The following is an 18850-nucleotide window of genomic DNA, read 5'->3' on the forward strand; positions in this document are numbered from 1 at the left end:
TGTGATGAACAGAAAAAAATATGCAGCCAAGAATCCTTTAGCCAGCAAGTCTGTCATTCAGAATACAAGGAGAGCTAAAGGTTTTCCCAAACAAACAAAAAGCGAAGGAATTCATCACCACTAAACCAGCCCCACAAGAGATCCTAAGGGGGATTCTGTGAGTGAAATGTTGCAAGGACCACAAAATACCAGAGACACCACTACAAGCATGAAACTTACAGATATCACAATGACTCTAAACCCATATCTTTCTATAATAACACTGAATGTAAATGGACTCAATGCTCCAACCAAAAGACACGGGGTATCAGAATGGATAAAAAAACAAGACCCATCTATTTGCTATCTACAAGACTCATTTTAGACCTGAGGACACTTAGGATTGAAAGTGAGGGGATGGAGAACTATCTATCATGCTAGTGAAAGTCAAAAGAAAGCTGGAGTAGCCATACTTGTATCAGACAAACTAGACTTTAAATTAAAGGGTAACAAGAGATGAAGAAGGGCATTATATAATAATTACAGGGTCTATCCATCAGGAAGAGCTAACAATTATAAATGTCTATGCACTGAATATGGGTTCCCCCGGATATATAAAACAATTACTCACAAACATAAGCAACCTTATTGATAAGAATGTGGTAACTGCAGGAGACTGTAATACCCCTCTTACAACAATGGATAGATCATCTAGACATAGGATCAATAAAGAAATAAGGGCCCTGAATGATACATTGGATCAGATGGACTTGACAGATATATTTAGAGCTCTGCATCCCAAAGCAACAGAATAGACTTTCTTCTCGAGTGCACATGGAACACTATCCAAGGTAGATCACATAGTGGGTCACAAAACAGCCCTTCATAAGTATAACAGAATTGAGATCATACCATGCATCCTTTCAGACCACAATGCTATGAAAATTGAAATCAGGAAAAAGTCTGGAAAACCTCCAAAAGCATGGAGGTTAAAGAACACCCTACTAAAGAATGAATGGGTCAACCAGGCAATTAGAGAAGAAATTTAAAAATATATGGAAAGAAATGAAAATGAAAACACAACCATCCAAATGCTTTGGGATGCAGGGAAGGCAGTCCTGAGAGGAAAATACATTGCAATCCAGGCCTTATCTCAAGAAACAAGAAAAATCCCAAATACAAAATCTAACAGCACACCTAAAGGAAATAGAAGCAGAACACCAAAGACACCCCAAACCCAGCAGAAGAAGAAAAATAATAAAGATCAGAGTAGAAATAATATAGAATCTAAAAAAAAAAAACAGTGGAGGATATCAATGAAACCAAGAGTTGGTTTTATGAAAAAATAAAATTAAGAAACCTCTAGCCAAGCTTCTCAAAAAGAAAAGGGAGAGGACCCAAATAGATAAAATCATGAATGAAAATGGAATTATTACAACCAATCCCTCAGAAATACAAGCAATCATCAGGGAAAACTATGAAAAATTATATGCCAACAAACTGGACAACCTGGAAGAAATGGACAAATTCCTAAGCACAAATGTATGGCCAATTAAACTTTGACAAAGCAGGAAAGAATATCCAATGAAAAAAGACAGCCTCTTTAACAAATGGTGCTGGGAGAACTGGACAGCAACATGCAGAAGATTGAAACTAGATCACTTTCTCACACCATTCACAAAAATAAACTCAAAATGGATAAAGGACCTGAATGTAAGACAGGAAACCATCAAAACCCTAGAGGAGAAAGCAGGAAAAGACCTCTCTGACCTCAGCTGCAGCAATTTCTTATTTGACACATCCCCAAAGGCAAGGGAATTAAAAGCAAAAATGAACTACTGGGACCTCATGAAGATAAAAAGCTTCTGCACAGCAAAGGAAACAATCAACAAAACTAAAAGGCAACCAACAGAATGGGAAAAGATATTTGCAAATGACATATCGGACAAAGGGCTAGTATCCAAAATCTATAAAGAGCTCACCAAACTCCACACCCGAGAAACAAGTAATCCAGTGAAGAAATGGGCAGAAAACATGAATAGACACTTTTGTAAAGAAGACATCTGGATGGCCAACAGGCACATGAAAAGATGCTCAGTGTCACCCCTCATCCGGGAAATACAAATCAAAACCACACTCAGATATCACCTCACGCCGGTCAGAGTGGCTAAAATGAAGAAAACAGGAGACTACAGATGCTGGAGAGGATGTGGAGAAATGGGAACTCTCTTGCACTGTTGGTGGGAGTGCAAATTGGTGCAGCCACTCTGGAAAACAGTGTGGAAGTTCCTCAAAAAATTAAAAATAGATCTACCCTATGACCCAGCAATAGCACTGCTTGGAATTTACCCAAGGGATATAGGAGTGTTGATGCATAGGGGCACTTGTACCCCAATGTTTATAGCAGCACTTTTAATAGCCAAATTATGGAAAGAGCCTAAATGTCCATCGACTGATGAATGGATAAAGAAATTGTGGTTTATATACACAATGGAATACAATGTGGCAATGAGAAAGAATGAAATCTGGCCTTTTGTAGCAACATGGATAGAACTGGAGAGTGTTACGCCTAATGAAATAAGTCATACAGAGAAAGACAGATACCATGTTTTCATTCGTATGTGGATCCTGAGAAACCTAACACAAGACCCTGGGGGAGGGGAAGGGAAAATAAAAAAAGAAAGTTAGAGAGGGAGGGAGACAAACCATAAGAGACTCTTAAAAACTGAAAATAAACTGAGGGTTGATAGGGGGTGGGAGGAGGGGAAAGTGGGTGATGGGCATTGAGGAGGTCACCTGTTGGGATGAGCACTGGTTGCTGTATGGAAACCAATATGACAATAAATTTCATATTAAAAAATAGCTGATGAAGAGCAAAACAAACAAAAAAAAACGTGTTGAGATGAGACCACTTCTTCAAAATTTTTGGCATATTATTAATAAAAATAATTTTTCGCTAAAAAATAAATAAACATTTAAAAAGAGAGAAATTAGTATTAGTTTTACAGAGATATAAAAGATGAGAAAGAGGTAAATATTAACATTTACATGCTAGTAGTAGTGACAGTATGGAGGGAATAATTTATGTTACAGACAGTAATTGCAGGATGAATATCCTTTAATAGTAAGTGATAAAGGACAGAATCAAATTGCCGGGGGAAGGGTTAATTTTGGACAGGAATGGAGAAAAATGGAAAAATGCAGTGTATGAGTGAAAATTCACAGAGAATGGCAGTTTGTGAGTTGGAGCCCCATGTCCGGCTCTGTGCTGACAGCTCAGAGCCTGGAGCCTGCTTCAGATTCTTTGTCTCCCTCTCTCTGCCTTGCTAGCACTCTGTCACTCTCTCTGTCTCTCAAAAAATAAATAAACATCAAAAAAAATCTTTTCTGATCACTTGTATTTTCTCAGGAATATGAGACAGAGTTATAAGTTGAAATTTAAGTATAGGAGGGGTGATGGGTATTTAAAAAGAGAAGAGAGAACTAGAAATAATAGGTAGGATACTGGGAAACTGAATTGATTAGAGATAAGGCACATTGTCATGCTACACCCAGGGCTTCCTTAAGGTCCACGCTTTAGAAGGGAAGAACACTAAATGTGTGTGTGTGTTTCTCCTGGCCTATACAATCCATGTGAGTGAAAAAATATATGGAAAGTTGGGATTAACATCAGAGGTGAGGTTTTTTAATGTGAGTATTATGGAACGGGAGAGAGGTAGGATAATGGAAGTAAGTGAAGCAGTGATTATAACTGTGAGCCATAGAATTTAGACTGGGACAGGGGAGATTAGGACTTGGTGGAGGAAGTGGCAAACATGGTCTGGAAGTGCTCTTAATGAGCAAGATTTCTTGAAAGACTCGTGAGTTTCCCACTTACTTCTTCAGCTAGGCTATGCCAACCTCTTATCCAATACTTTGCTCCTTTCCTCCAATGACTTCTGTCCTCTTTTTTTTTTTTAATGTTTATTTATTTATTTTATAATTTTTTTAAAAATTTTTTAATGTTTATTTATTTTGAGACAGAGAGAGACAGAGCATGAACGGGGGAGGGTCAGAGAGAGGGAGACACAGAATCTGAAACAGGCTCCAGGCTCTGAGTGGTCAGCACAGAGCCCGATGCAGGGCTCGAACTCACGGACTGCGAGATCATGACCTGAGCTGAAGTTGGATGCTTAACCGACTGAGCCACCCAGGCGCCCCAATGTTTATTTATTTTTGAGAGACAGAGAGAGACAGGGTTCTGAGCTGTCAGCACAGAGCCCGAGGCGGTGTTCAAACTCATGAGCCCCGAAATCATTACCTGAGCCAAAGTCTGACGCTCAACTGACTGAACCACCCAGGAGTCCTATTCTGTCCTCTTTTTGTACCACTTTGCCTTGTGCTAGAGACCTTATTGGTCTGTTTATTTTCCCAAAGTTCCACTAACACACAATTTTTACATTATATATTCACTAGAGATTTGAAGTAATAATTTTAAGCAATTAGGAAAAAAAAGTTGATTATTAAATATTGTTCTCCTAAAAATGTGTTGGCTGTTTCTAACAAACAGACCTATCTAACTGGCTCTAAGATTCTGGCTTATCAAAATCGTGTCATCTTTTCCTGCTAATAATCCCTATCTGTATCTCCATTTTCTTTACCTGCCTTTCCAGGAAAGCCAGTGAAAGGGAAAATCCCATCAGTAATGACATTTCAGATTTTTTCAATAAAATATGTGGTATTTATGTTCACACACAGTACAAAAGTCCCCAGTTGAGCACTTTCATTCACTCAGAATATTCAATTAACATTTTACTGGTTCTCTCTGAGATATTAGCTGATACTCAGGGAGTATCTGATTTTAAAAACACATAAACACACACACCTCTAAATAAAGAGATACATGGAAAAAAAGAAAACATACACAGAGGAAAAAAATGAAATTTGCAAATTAAGATAATGCAAAGGATAAAATAATTGAAACCCTATACATACTATTATAGAGAAAAGAGAATACTTCTTAGCAACAAAAATTACAGGATGACCTAAAAACATTAGACAAGAAGAAAGCTTTTGGAAATTAAAAGTGAGAGGCAAATGATTTTAACAATATAATAAAGTTATTGGAAAATATGTCTATCAAAATCAGTAAAAATAAAATGAAAATAAAAAAGGAAAACTGATATAGTTATAATAATATTATAGTAATATTAATAATAATATTAATTCCTAATAAGATTTTAGATATAACCATTTTGGGAGAAAGTAGTGGGAAAAACATGTATAAATTGGTGAAAAGAAATGGTGATAACACAGCAAAATCTTTATTTTCTATAGGAAAAACTATTTAGATAATGTAAAAAATTGGAAAAAAAAATAGTAGTATAAATATACTATATAGAAATATGCAAGTAAGGCTGCCTGGGTGGCTCAGTTGGTTTAGATTCTGGCTCTTGATTTTGGCCCAGGTCATGGTTTCACGGTTCATGATCAAGCCCCTAGTTGGGCTCTGAGCTGACAGCATGGAGACAGATTAGGATTCTCTCTTCCTCTCTCTCTGTCCCTCCCTCACTTGCATGTGTGTGCTCTCTCACTCTCTCAAAATAAATAAATAAACTAAAAAAAAGGACATATGAAAGTAAAAATCGTAAGAAATATTTTAAGATAAAAATAATCTTTTAATGTTTGTTTATTTTTGAGAGTGAGATAGAGTGGGAGCAGAGGAGGGGCAGAGAGAGAGGGAGACATAATATGAAGCAGGCTTCAGGTTCTGGGCTGTCAGCACGGAACCCACGTGGGGCTCAAACTCACGAACCCCGAGATCATGCCCTGAGCTGAGGTCGATGCTTAAGTGACTGAGCCACCCAGGTGCCCCAAAACCAGAAGAAATATTTTAAAATACTGAAAGAAGTTGCTTCTGAGCACAGGTTTGTTATATTTTCTATATTTGCCCTAAAATATCATCGCCCCACTCCTCACCCTACTTTAAGTTAAATCATTGCTAAGACAGGGTTCACATTACACACAGGTATGGAAATGAAAGCATTCTGAGAAATATGCAAATCTTTGAAAATTTAAAATTAGATTAGTCCTTGTGCAGTTCCTATTTTTTTTCCTAGTTTGCAGACACTAGCTAGACTGCCAACTACAACTAAAATTTTAAGTGTTTCTCTTACTTGATTTGTGATGTGATAATGATTTTTTAAATATAATTTTATATATACACACTATGAATATTCTAATATCCTCTTGAAATATAAAAACTTCTTTGTTGTTTTAACCTCTGCCCTTAATGGTCCAGTTATATAAAAATATAAAAACCTGTTATTAGAGAAATATTCTCATCTTTATACGTTATTAAGTGTACTTTTGGTTCTTGATGCCTTACTCTCTCTCAATCTACCACTTTATCTATAAAATATGGATGTATGGGGGCGCCTGGGTGGCGCAGTCGGTTAAGCGTCCGACTTCAGCCAGGTCACGATCTCGCAGTCGGTGAGTTCGAGCCCCGCGTCAGGCTCTGGGCTGATGGCTCGGAGCCTGGAGCCTGTTTCCGATTCTGTGTCTCCCTCTCTCTCTGCCCCTCCCCCGTTCATGCTCTGTCTCTCTCTGTCCCAAAAATAAATAAAAAACGTTGAAAAAAAAAATTAAAAAAAATAAAAAATAAATAAATAAATAAATAAAATAAAATATGGATGTATGTACCAAATGGTATGTCAATCTTAAATAAAATCAGTCTTTCCATGGCCTTCCCTAACTGCTGTGTTTAAATTTGCCTCCACAACTCCTAACCTTATTCCAGCCCCATGTAATCATTTTCCTACACAATCTTTCACCATAGCAATTAATATCATTTGGGGTATATCAGGTTATAATCTCTCTCAGATGTATCTATATTAGGGAGAGAGTAAATATGAATGATTTCTTTTTATGGTCATAGCTATCTAGTAGAAGTCTGAGAATTCAATCCCCCCACCCTTCCAGGAAGCCATGTAGCAAGCTGCCAGTCTCTGATACACCTGGCCTGAAATGACAGCTAAATCATCTCAGAAATGACTGTGCCTAACAGAGACACTTGGACTACCCCCAATTACTCCATAGTAATTCATCTGAGGGCTCGTACTAATCCATCGAACCAGGTATGAAAATCCCCTTTTACAATGGCAAGTAAGCTGGGTATTTGTAACTTTCCAATAAATCTTGAAATTAAGAAGAAAGCTCATTTCTTTTCATATGAGAAGCCTACAATAATTAACCCCAACACAAGCATAATTTCCTGAGTTTGACATTTAAATTTTCCTTGGAAAAGAGGCCAAACAAATTCAGATTTAGAGATTGAATGGAAGCCCAAGGAATCATAAGTGGCCTTCCCACTAACCAATTACGTGGTGTATGCCTTGTTGATGTATATTTATGAGAGCATCATTCCAGAACAGCTTGAGTCCCAAAAGTAAAAGTAAATAAAAAGTGTTTCAGAACCCAATGAATCAGTGAGAGGGAGTTAAATAATTTTTCTTCAACGATAGAAAGGGAACATAGTTTGATTAATCAATGATTAGTTGAGTGGTAACCTTAATATTTGTATATTATTAATATTCATCTATTCATTAATATTTTGAGCATGCATAACATGCTACATATAGGCATGTCTCACCATCTCTACTATGATCTAATCTATCACTTAAACTACAGCTGAGCCTTGAACAGCATGGTTTTAAAATGCATGCGTCCACTTATGCATGGATATTTTAAAAAAGTACAGTATTATAAGTGTATTTTCTTTTTGATTTTCTTGATAATTTTCTTTTCTCTAGTTTACTTTATTGTAAAAATACAGTATATAATGCATGTGATATACAAAATGCATGTTAACCAACAGTTTATGTTATTGGTAAGACTTCCAGTCAACAGTAGGCTATTAGTAATGTTTTGGAAGAGTCAAAAATTATACATGGATTCTTGACTGCATGGGGGTTGGTGCCCCTAACCCTTGTTCAAGGTCAACTGTAATTCCAAAGCCTTCTGATTTGTCTCTCTGCTTCTATTGAAACTCTGCAGTCTATTCTCCACATAGGAGTCAGAGTTATTTTTTAAGTATGTGAGAAAAAACTTTTATTTTAAATCTCTCTCCCTCCTCAAGCTACTGCCCCATTTCTTGCTTCCATCTTAAAAAGTGCAAACCTTCCTTTAATAAATTTTGCATGTTCACTCTCAGCAATCTAATTTTCTCACATTATCTCTTAAATCCACTTCAAATAGACTTTTGCACCCTCCACTCCAACCATACTGCTTCCTTGATAATGTCACCAATGACATTGCCACTTCTTCTCCAATGCTCAGTACTTAGTCCTTATTTTATGTGACCTAATAGTAACATTCGACAATGTTGATCATTTTCTCTACTTGAAAGAATTTACATGGCTTTCTGCACTTCGTCTTCCTTTGCTTTTCTTCCTGTATCTTTGACTTCTCTTTTCAATTTCCTGTATTGACTCTTCTTCCTCTCATGGACTGCTGAATATTACAGTGCTCCTGGTCTCAGTCCTTAGTCCTCTTCTCTCATTCACTGTTGTGTGATCTTATCTAGTATTATAGTTATATCTGAAGACTCTCACAATTTATGTTTTCATTCTAGACTATCTCATACAGCTGACTGTGTACTCAACTTCTCCACTGTGGTGTCTAATTGGCAAATCAATCTTATTTTTTTGTTGTTGGTTTTTTTGTTTGTTTGTTTGTTTGTTTTGGTTTTTTGGAGAGAGAAAGAGCACACATGCATGAGCAGGGAAAGGGGCAGGTTGGGGGAGAGAGGGAGAGAGGGAGAGGGGGAGAGGGAGAGAGGGAGAGGGAGAGAGGGAGAGGGAGAGGGAGAGGGAGAGGGAGAGAGAGAGAGAGAGAGAGAGAGAGAGAGAGAGAGAGAGAGAGAGAGAATCTCAAGCAGTCTCCACTCCCTGTGTTGACCCTATACAGGGCTTGATCTCAAGACCCTGGGATCATCACCTGAGCCAAAATCAAGAGTGGGATGCTCAACCCGCTGAGCCACCCAGGTGCCCCCAATATTAAATTTTGAAATAACACTGAGCACATCAGCTTTCAATAAAAATAGAGAGGTTGTGAAAAAAATGCTAAACCTTCAAATTTTACAATGAATTTAAAATATCAGAACAATGTGTTACATCAAATAATTTTACAAAATGTGTTTCTCACTCACATTGAACTCAGTGTGTCATTTCTTATTTTAACACTGTTACAAGCAGTAAGCAGCAGAAAACAATGGCATGGCAAATGATATTGCTGGGTGGTATCTATGGTCCCAAATAAAAATTCTAATAATTTGGGATTTGATGAGTGACATGGCATTTAGAAAGGATCCTATTTTATAGTCAAAATTTAATGCCTCTTCCTTATGTAATAAAATCTGTAGATATGAGTTTAAGCCTTTTTTTTTTTAATTTAAGCAGAAACTTCTGTGCATATAACAATTGTTACCAATGTAACCTCTGACGCCATCAGGATTCCTTAGGAAAGTACCTGTGTATTCTTTGCTCATGTCACTTAACTTTTTTTTGCCTTTTGATCACTTATCCAATAGAAATACCTCTAATTTTTTTTATCAGTTTGCTTTCCAATTTTATTTCTATTTTTCTAGTGTATTTTATGCCTGAGAGAATAGAATGTAATATTAGATACACTTAATTAGTTTCCCTCAGGAAAGGAACCCAAGAGATCCCAGTGGTATAAAAATCAGACATTAATAAATTGGAACTTGAGATTTCAATACACTTTTTCTGGATTCACATAATTAATATTGGTAATAAAAATAATATAGCTTTATGTATTTCATAAAGTTTCTCAGCCAAAGTTTAGAAGGCTAATATGTTTTTCTTTCCTTAGTTCCTTGATGACTGTTGTCTTTATATTTGGATAGCATTTGTGTTGTGGAATAATTGATATTAAGACAAATCATATTTTTCTGCTAGAAGGTTAAATTCACAATGGTTCCTTGATTTCTGGCATATAAGTATATTTAAAAGAGCTAACCTTACTATATATTTAGATGACATTTGTGTAATTGATATGATAGTATTATTTCTTAGTTTATTCATACACTGATACTTCTCTGTATTATAAAAATAGAAATATAATTCAGATACATCTCAATTCAAAAATCATAAATGTGTAAAATACCTTGAAATATTATTCATATATTTCTTAGTTGTTAGCAAATGATACACTAAAAAGCATAATATTTGTTTTTACTAATTTCTTTTACTAAAGTCTCTTGCACTTCCTGTGCTACCTGCATGTGTCAGGTTGATTCAGGTTTTGGAGAATAAATATAAGATTGCCAATTTTTTACAGATAGCCATATGTTGATACAGACAGGGCAGATAGAGGTTTACCTGTATAACCAGGAGCACAGAGGCAGTTGTATCCACCAGTTCTGCTGACAGAATCTTCTCCATCTAGACAAGGTGAGATTTCACATTCATTCATATCCAATTCACAGAGAGATCCATGGTAACGTGGCTCACAAATGCACATAAATCTAGAGAAAAGCAGGAAAATGAGAAGTTGCATGTAATAAGAAAAAGCATTTCATATATACATAATGTATATGTATGTTTTAAATTTTAGCCTTTTAATTTAAATAAGTGGTAGTATTTTCTTTTCATTTTTTTTCCTCTGGAGGAAATACAAATTACCTTTGTTGGTTCACACCCTGGGAAGTTCCTCAAGTGAAATTTGAAACTGGTCCCCACAGATTCAAAGCAAGGAGAGCCAGGAGAAAGAGGCAAACCACTCCAAATTGGTGGGGGACAGGTTTAATATGCAAGGGAACTTATATTCCAGGCATGTCTTGGGCATCCACAAGACAAGAAGATCTTCACACACACTCCCCAAATCTTAAAAGTTTATATAAAAGCATTAATGAGGTTGTCATGTATCAAGTCCAGATGGTCTCAATAATGCATTACTCTCTCAAAACTTTGTCTAGTGGACAGAACATACATGCCAAGGACAAGGAGAAGAAATGAGTTGCTTCCTAATTGCCAGGATCCAGTTTTCAGGTCAACACAAGGTCATATCGTCTCAATGACTTCCTTCAACAAACTTCTAGATATACTTCCCCTTAAATGTTCTTTATGTGGGGAATTTTTTTTAAAAAATGAATGTATTGGGGAAAATAATTAATAAAACTTTGATAAATACTATTGAGCTTAATTCTGTACTGTATTCATTTTATAATTTATAATCATAAAACTTTATATCCTATGTTAACAACTGGGTATTATTCTGCCCATTTATTGAATGATATTTTTGATATAGAAGCACTCTGGCTAAATTTAAAAAAATCATTTTAGCAAAAACAATCTCATTACTGCTTAATTCAATGGACAGATGTTGAAGAAATTGGATGCATTTCAATGATTAGATGCCAGGTTCAAAGTATCATGCATTTAATAGAGGAAGGGTCTTTCAAAAGCCTTGCCATTGAGAATGGTCATAACTGTATGTGGCAGAGTCACCCTGAATTTATTTTAGTCTATTTCCGGATATTGTGCTGAACATATGTTTGTTTCAATATTTAGTCAATCTGTATCTATTTTCCAGATGATAGAAGACCAATTCTCCTGAAATGGAATTGTGATTAGTTTTAGTCGTGTGTGTGTGTGTGTGTGTGTGTGTATGATAAACCAATAAATAATGTTAAGAGAAAGCAATAATTCAATCTTTTAACTTGTATATTCATAGAGAAAAACATTCATGAGAACATGAGTAATTTCCATAGATAAAATTAAATTGAGAGAAAAATACACAGAGAAAAACAAGCTGTATATAGTTTTTCTTTTTCTTTCTCCTTTTGTAGAAGTCTATATAAAAGTGCTTTCCCAAGTTTTCTTGTAATGTTTTTGAAACAGATTTTTATTCTGATTTTTCAAGGGAACTCTTCCTAATTAACTTGTTTCAACATAATTGTAATTACAAAAACAACCACCAGAAATTTAACATGCCTATGCTCCTCTTTTGCTCATTCATCATACATTAACTAATTGAGTGCCAGACACTAGTCATGTGCCCAGATCCAAGTGCTTGGATAAGGCTTGGGCTTATTTTTTAAATTCTCATAGAGAAGTTAGGAGCAGTGATATGTAAACATTACAGGAAATACATGCCAATAGAGGAAAGTGTGAAGTCCTATAAAAACAGAGCTGTTAGAGAAGGTGACAGGAAAGGTTTTACTGTTTAGTCAATAAAGAGTGGAGTTTTTGTACCAGTTGGACAGAAGGCATTAAAATTCCAAGTGCAATGTCATGATTGTGTAAAAAAGATTTGTATTTCTCAAGAGCACTCCATGTAACTAAGATTTTGACCAAAATCACTTTTTAGAGTGATCCAATTACTATGACTCTTGCATTTGTGTTCAAATAGAAAAAAATTTTTTCATCAAATATTTTGCTCAATATAGTCCAGAAGATGTAATGAATCTTTTAAATACTTTACTAAAATCAAGATATGTTCGTTAATGATACTCTCATTGATTGCTGTCGTGTGTTCCCAGTGAATCAATGATGATTCCGAGGGATCACAGAGTAGGTAGGAGTTTGACAGTGTTTTCAGTTGTAGCAGTAAAAGGTACATCCGGGAAATAATTTTTTCACACTGATAGATTTGAAAATGGTGTATTAAAACAAAATGTATCAGATAATGACTTTGAACTCAATTTATACATCTGTTGCAAGTATTTCGGACAGTTCTTTCATACTTCCAGAAATTACTGAATCTATTGTTTACTCTAGAAGAATGAATATTAGAAAAATATTTTCGGACATCTTTCCTGTCAGTGATGGACTTATAATAATTATCACTGATTTTCTCAATCTATTAAAAACATTTATTCATTAAATTTACAGAATTCTCTCACTCTGTGTGTATGTATATATGTGTTTCTCTTTTCCCCCTCTTTCTTTTTGAAAATCTGGAAATACCCATCCCTTGCCTTTTGCCACACAAATTTTATTTTCTGTGATTACAAAAAGGTTCCTGAATGGCTTCACTATCATGATCATGTACCCTAGAATCTGGAGATTTCAACCAACTTAAAATAGGAGATATTCTCCATTGATGCTTCTAAATTGAGTCAGTTGTCTCTATATTCTTTGCCAAATAGTACTTTAAAAAAATGTTTATTTTTTAATCTATTTTTGTTTGTTTATTTTTAAGAAAGAGAGCGTGAGCAGGGAGGTGCAGAAACAAGGGGGACAGAGGATCTGAAATGGGGTCTTGGCTGACAGCAGGGATGTGGAGCTCGAATTTATGAACCATGAGATAGTGACCTGAACAGAAGTCATAAGCTTAGCTGACTGAGCCCCCCCCGGCGTCCCCCAATAGTGCTTTTCTAACTCCTCATTTATTTCACATTTACTAGATGACATTTGACTGTTAAGATGGCCTTTTCCTTTTCATTAATTACTTCATCCATCCATCCATCCATCCATCCATCCATCCATCCATCCCTCCCTCCATCCATCCATTCATTCAATTATGGATTTGTATCTAAATGGAGTCAAGACTTTTTATCTTATTCAATGGGTCAAATATGTAACTATTTTTATTTATTTGATGCTCACTTCATCTGAGAGTTGGATAGTAAGGACCTCTTCAAGTTTTCTCCTCTATCCTTTTGACATCTCCATCATTCTTTGAACAGTTTCTTACTTTCTAACATAAGATATTCCAGGTTTATCTTATACGTTTCCTTTTCCAGATCTAGAATAAGCCATTTATTCTAGAAGTCCTAGAAACCAAGTTATTTAGAACCATGTTATTTAGAAACCATGTTATTTAGAAACCAAGATAATTTCTATGTGTATGTGTATTTATGTTTATGTATACATATAGTTATGTGTATATAACTATATGTACATACATATGGCACATATATGCCCATATTTATATTTATTGTTGTGTGTGTTCATATGTATATATGTATATTATAAACACATACATATAAAAGTATGAGTTCATACTAATTTCCCAATTCTAATTTAACATAATAGGGTTCATTTTAGTCTAGCTGATTTCTGTATCTGCCGTTCTTTTTCTAACAATGAGAAACCTTGTTATTATTTTAAACATATTTACTTCCTCCATTAGTTAATGTGAAATGCTTTTCATGGTCTTTGTCTTCTTGTATGGTGAAGATATGAGATTCTTTTTGGTTTTATTCTTTTGTTTGTATGATTTTGAGGAAGTATGAGAAGATTCAGATTTTCTCAACTACCTAGAATTCTCTTTTGCTCATTTTTCAAGTTTTGCTACCTTCTGAACTTTAGCTTCCTGGATTCTTTTATAGATTTTACTAAAAGTTATTCATTTATTATATAATAATAGGGCAAATTTCCATGAAAGTCAAATCTTTATTTCAGAATAGAGCATCTACCTTGAATTTCTGTGCCAACCTCGTCTTTCCCAGAAGAATTGAAATGTATACATGTACTCTCTCCCTTCCTTACCCCCCACTTCCTACCTCCTTCTGTCTCTTCCCTGCTCTTGCCCCCACACCTCCTCTCCCAAATAGGAGAGATAGGCAAAGTGTAGCACATTGCCAAATTGTTCTCCGCACCTACCTTGGCCCTTCAAATGAAACTGCATAAGGAGTGTCTGAAAGGAATGCCACTGGATTCCTCCTCCTATTGGCCTCCAGCTAAAATATACAATTATTCAGCTTTGGTGTATGTTTCCTTCCATCATTACTTGCTGAGACCCTCATCCCTACAGTATTCAGATCACATCTACCTAGGCTGAGAGGAAAAAATAAAAGTGAACCTTGATTTTTATTAATGTCTTAAGTGACACAGTTAATCTTATGGTAGTATTGAATTATACATTAAAAGTCTCTAAAACATTTTATTCTTTTGATGAAACCCTATTCTAACAACTTTTAAAACACAAATATGCACATATTAAAAATCGCCTGTCCCAAAGCAACAATTAAGGCCATGAAATTAATAACATATTTTTGATAACATGGAAATTTCTAACTTAAAGTCAAGGCTTTATTTCATAAGTTTTAGTGGAATTAAGCTTAAATAGGTTGCCAAGGTATGGAGCAATTTTTGCCCAAATTTCCTTTAATTTGATAGTGACCTTAAATTTTCCAGATAGGCTTTCACCATACTTTTCCAAAACTAAAATGAATTTTAACAGGTGACTTCTAAAGAAAATTCAATACATTGAAAAAATGTAGGGGTAAAGAACAGTAACTTCATTTTACATAAAGTGATATTGCCATAATGAAAGGAGAGGGAAAATGTAAGATAATCACATGGGCTTGTAGCTCTAAAATGTGTTCCTGCCTTAAATTCTTCCTTTATCTATAGTTTTCATCTTATTTCAGATGAGAAACTAGTTAATAAGTAAAGAAATTGTTTTTATGCTTCTAGAAAGCTGAGATACTTTAAAATATAACGTTAAATTAAGTCATATTGTGAGATCCAAAATATAGATTTTAATGAGTTTTAATTTTAAAATGCATTTGGGGGTGCCTGGGTGGCTCAGTCAGTTAAGTGTATGACTTCGGCTCAGGTCATGATCTCACAGTCCGTGAGTTTGAGCCCCGCATCGGGCTCTGTGCTGACAGCTTGGAGCCTGGAGCCTGCTTCAGATTCTGTGTCTGCCTCTCTCTCTGCCCTTCCCCTCTCAAGCTCTGTCTCTTGCTCTCTCTCAAAAAAATGAACATTAAAAATATTTAAAAAAATAAAAATAAAATGCATTTGTAATATTAAGATTTAATATGTATTTATTCTAATAGATCATTTTATAAAAAATAGAGTGCAAAGACAAAAATAAAGTACAAAAACTGTTGCAGGTAAAACTTTATGATTAAAATGTGTTAGCCTTGGGGCGCCTGGGTGGCTCAGTTTGTTGAGTATCTGATTTTGGCTCCGGTCATGATCTCAGGGCTTGTAGGTTGGAGCCTTGCATTGGGCTCTGTCAGTGCAGAGTCTGCTTCAGATCCTCTGTCCCTCTCTCTCTCTGCCCTTCCCCCGGCTTGTTCTCTCTCTCTCTCTCTCTCAAAAATAAATAAATATTAAGAAAACTTAGCCTATGTCACAGCTATTAAAATTTTGAGAGAATTTATAATTCATTTTAAAGCAATTTATAGCTCTTTCTTGTAATTCTATATTGCATTCCTGAAACATAGTTCATTATAATTAATGACATTTCTTAATCTTAAAATGAACAAGCTATTTATATTTGTGACATGGGTAAGGATTATTATACTAAAATTTTATGACAAAAGTTAAATAAGTCTTTTAAATAATATTTTAAAATTTTAGTAAGTTTAATCTGTGTTATAATTTTTAATGAATAAAAGCATATTTAAGTATAAAAACATATATAATAAAAATAAATACAATGCTTGTAAAATTTGCACATGGAAAAACTATCAAATTTAATATTAATCTAAGAGAATAATAGACATGCTATGCTTGACATGCACAGTTTACTTTTTGTTTTGTTTTAACCTAGCATCTTTAAGATGCTTTACTTTAAGGTACTGTACATTCTGTGTATCTCAAGGAAAAGGAAGAAGAAAAAGTAAACCAACTTTTTTCTACCCAATATATTTGCTTAATAGAGTGATTACTTTTAAAATAGTCTTTATATGTCATTATAATTTTACCACACATGGGTGTGGAAACAATGGTGTGATGGAAAAATTTTCAGTAGATTATAAGTCATTTAGATTAATAACTGGTTTTTAGGCAACCAATTTATTGAACAATCTATTGATTTTTATCTCTTAAATATACATTAACCAGTCATTTTCAAATTTGTACAGCAAAGAATTGCTGAACTCATGGATATCACACACTGATTGGTCAAAATATTCTTGTTGATGATTTCTTTGTGATAATCACATAAGCCATTTGGAAATTTTCCTTATTCCATATCCTTTGAATGGACAAAACACTGTTATAGTAATTGTTAGGGTGAATTCTTTCTTTAGCAGTCCATTTTCAGTAGTTAAATATTACTGTCAGTTATCTAAGTAAACTGATGAGTGTGGCTTAAATAGACAATTCTAATGGATAACATATGTAATAAAGTCAGAAAATGTCAATTCTAATGTTCAGTTTGCAATAGTTTGTAGTTGAATTGGGGCTGTCATATCTCTAGGAATTCATCTTTAAATAATTAGTCATTAATTGTACAGGCCTCAGCTTCAATAATCAAAAGAGAGAATGGAACAGATTAAAAATATAGATGCAATAACAAAGTACATTATATAATAATTAATATTTTTAATTATTTGTGCCTCTATAGTTTAATTTCTACTAAACATACAATGATTGGTTTTAAATGACTTGTTATATTATTTCAAAAAAAATTAATGATAAGTTAATATCAACATGCTAAAAAACACCAAAAGAAAGTCCTGTATCAAAAAACATATTCTTGGAAAACAGAATGTGATTACCTATTTTTCAGCTGTTGATGATTTTTTTTGTCTTTGAAAGATTTTAATGCATTGAAAATGGCCTTTATTATAACAATGTAAACAAAGCAATTTTCTGAGACTAGAATAATCAACCCCATATGCCCATCATCTATATTTAACCCATCTCTATCTTTTTCCAAGTTGCTGAATGATTTTAAGGAAAATGTATTTAACGTATATTTGAAAACCCTTTGGATACATCCCTATTCATTTTTCATTCCTTTCTACTGGGAAGAAATCACTGTTCTTAGGTTGATATGCATTCTTCCAAATATGTTCTAAAATTTCACTAAATATTATATTAGTACCTCCAAAATAAAATATTTATGTATAAATCTAATAATATATGTGCATGATTCGTATGAGGAAAATTACAAAACTCTGATAAATGAAATCAAAGAAAAATTAAATGGAGAGATACTACATGTTCATGCATAAGAAGACAATATTGTCAAGATGTTAGTTCTGCCCAACTTGATCTCTAGATTTGATGAAACCCCCATAAAAATTCAAGCAGGTTATTCTGTAGATGTTAATAAAACAATTCTAACAATTATAGAGAGAAGCCAACGACTCAATGTTGAGGAGAACAAAGTTGAAGAATTGAAACTGCCTGACTTTAAGACTTATTATAAACCTATAGTAATCAAGATAGTGTGGTATTATCAAAAGAACAGAAAAATAGATCAATGGAACAGAATACAGAACTCAGAAATATACCTACATGACTATTGTGAACTAACCTTTGACAAAAGACAAAGGCAATTCAATGGAGAAAATATGATGTTTTTTTTTTTTTTCTTTTCAACATATGGTGTTGGAACAACTGGACATCCACACTGAAAATTTAAAAAAACTAGACACAGACCTTAAAATCTTTGTATAAGTTAACTCAAAATGGATCAAATACTCAATGAAAAATGCAAAATTATAAAAACTCAAATAAAGGACAAAATCTCAATGATCTTGGGTTTGGTTGTCTTTTAAATATGACAAAGAAAGAATTGGTAAGGTGGGCTTAATTCAAATGAAAAAAAAATGTATTCTGTGAAAGACAATGTCAGGAGAATAACAATAAAAGCCACAGACTGGAGGAAGATATTTGCAAAAGACATATCTAATAAAGGATTATTATCCAAAATATACAAACACTAAAAATTCAACAATAAGAAAAACAATCCAAATAAAACATGGGCCCATAATCTTAACAGATACCTCACCAAAGAGACCTATTGATGTCAAATAAGCATATGAAAAGATGCTCCATATCATATGTCATGAGGGAAATGCAAATCAAAACAACAATAAAATACACTATACACCTTTTAGAATAGCCAAAATCCAGAACACTGACAATACCAAATCCTCATAAAAATGTGA

At 34.3% G+C, this 18850-nt stretch overlaps 1 protein-coding gene across 1 annotated transcript in view; it reads right to left on the reverse strand.

The window, feature by feature from the left end:
• Nucleotides 1-18850, reverse strand: part of LOC131515421 (protein eyes shut homolog) — a 319079-nt gene that overhangs the window by 95833 nt on the left and 204396 nt on the right. Inside the window, exon 8 of the mRNA XM_058736158.1 lies at nt 10362-10507. Within this exon, the coding sequence (XP_058592141.1) occupies nt 10362-10507 (146 nt within the window). The remainder of the gene's footprint in view (nt 1-10361; nt 10508-18850) is intronic.

The sequence above is a fragment of the Neofelis nebulosa genome, chromosome 6, assembly GCF_028018385.1.
Source record: "Neofelis nebulosa isolate mNeoNeb1 chromosome 6, mNeoNeb1.pri, whole genome shotgun sequence".
NCBI lineage: Eukaryota > Metazoa > Chordata > Mammalia > Carnivora > Felidae > Neofelis > Neofelis nebulosa.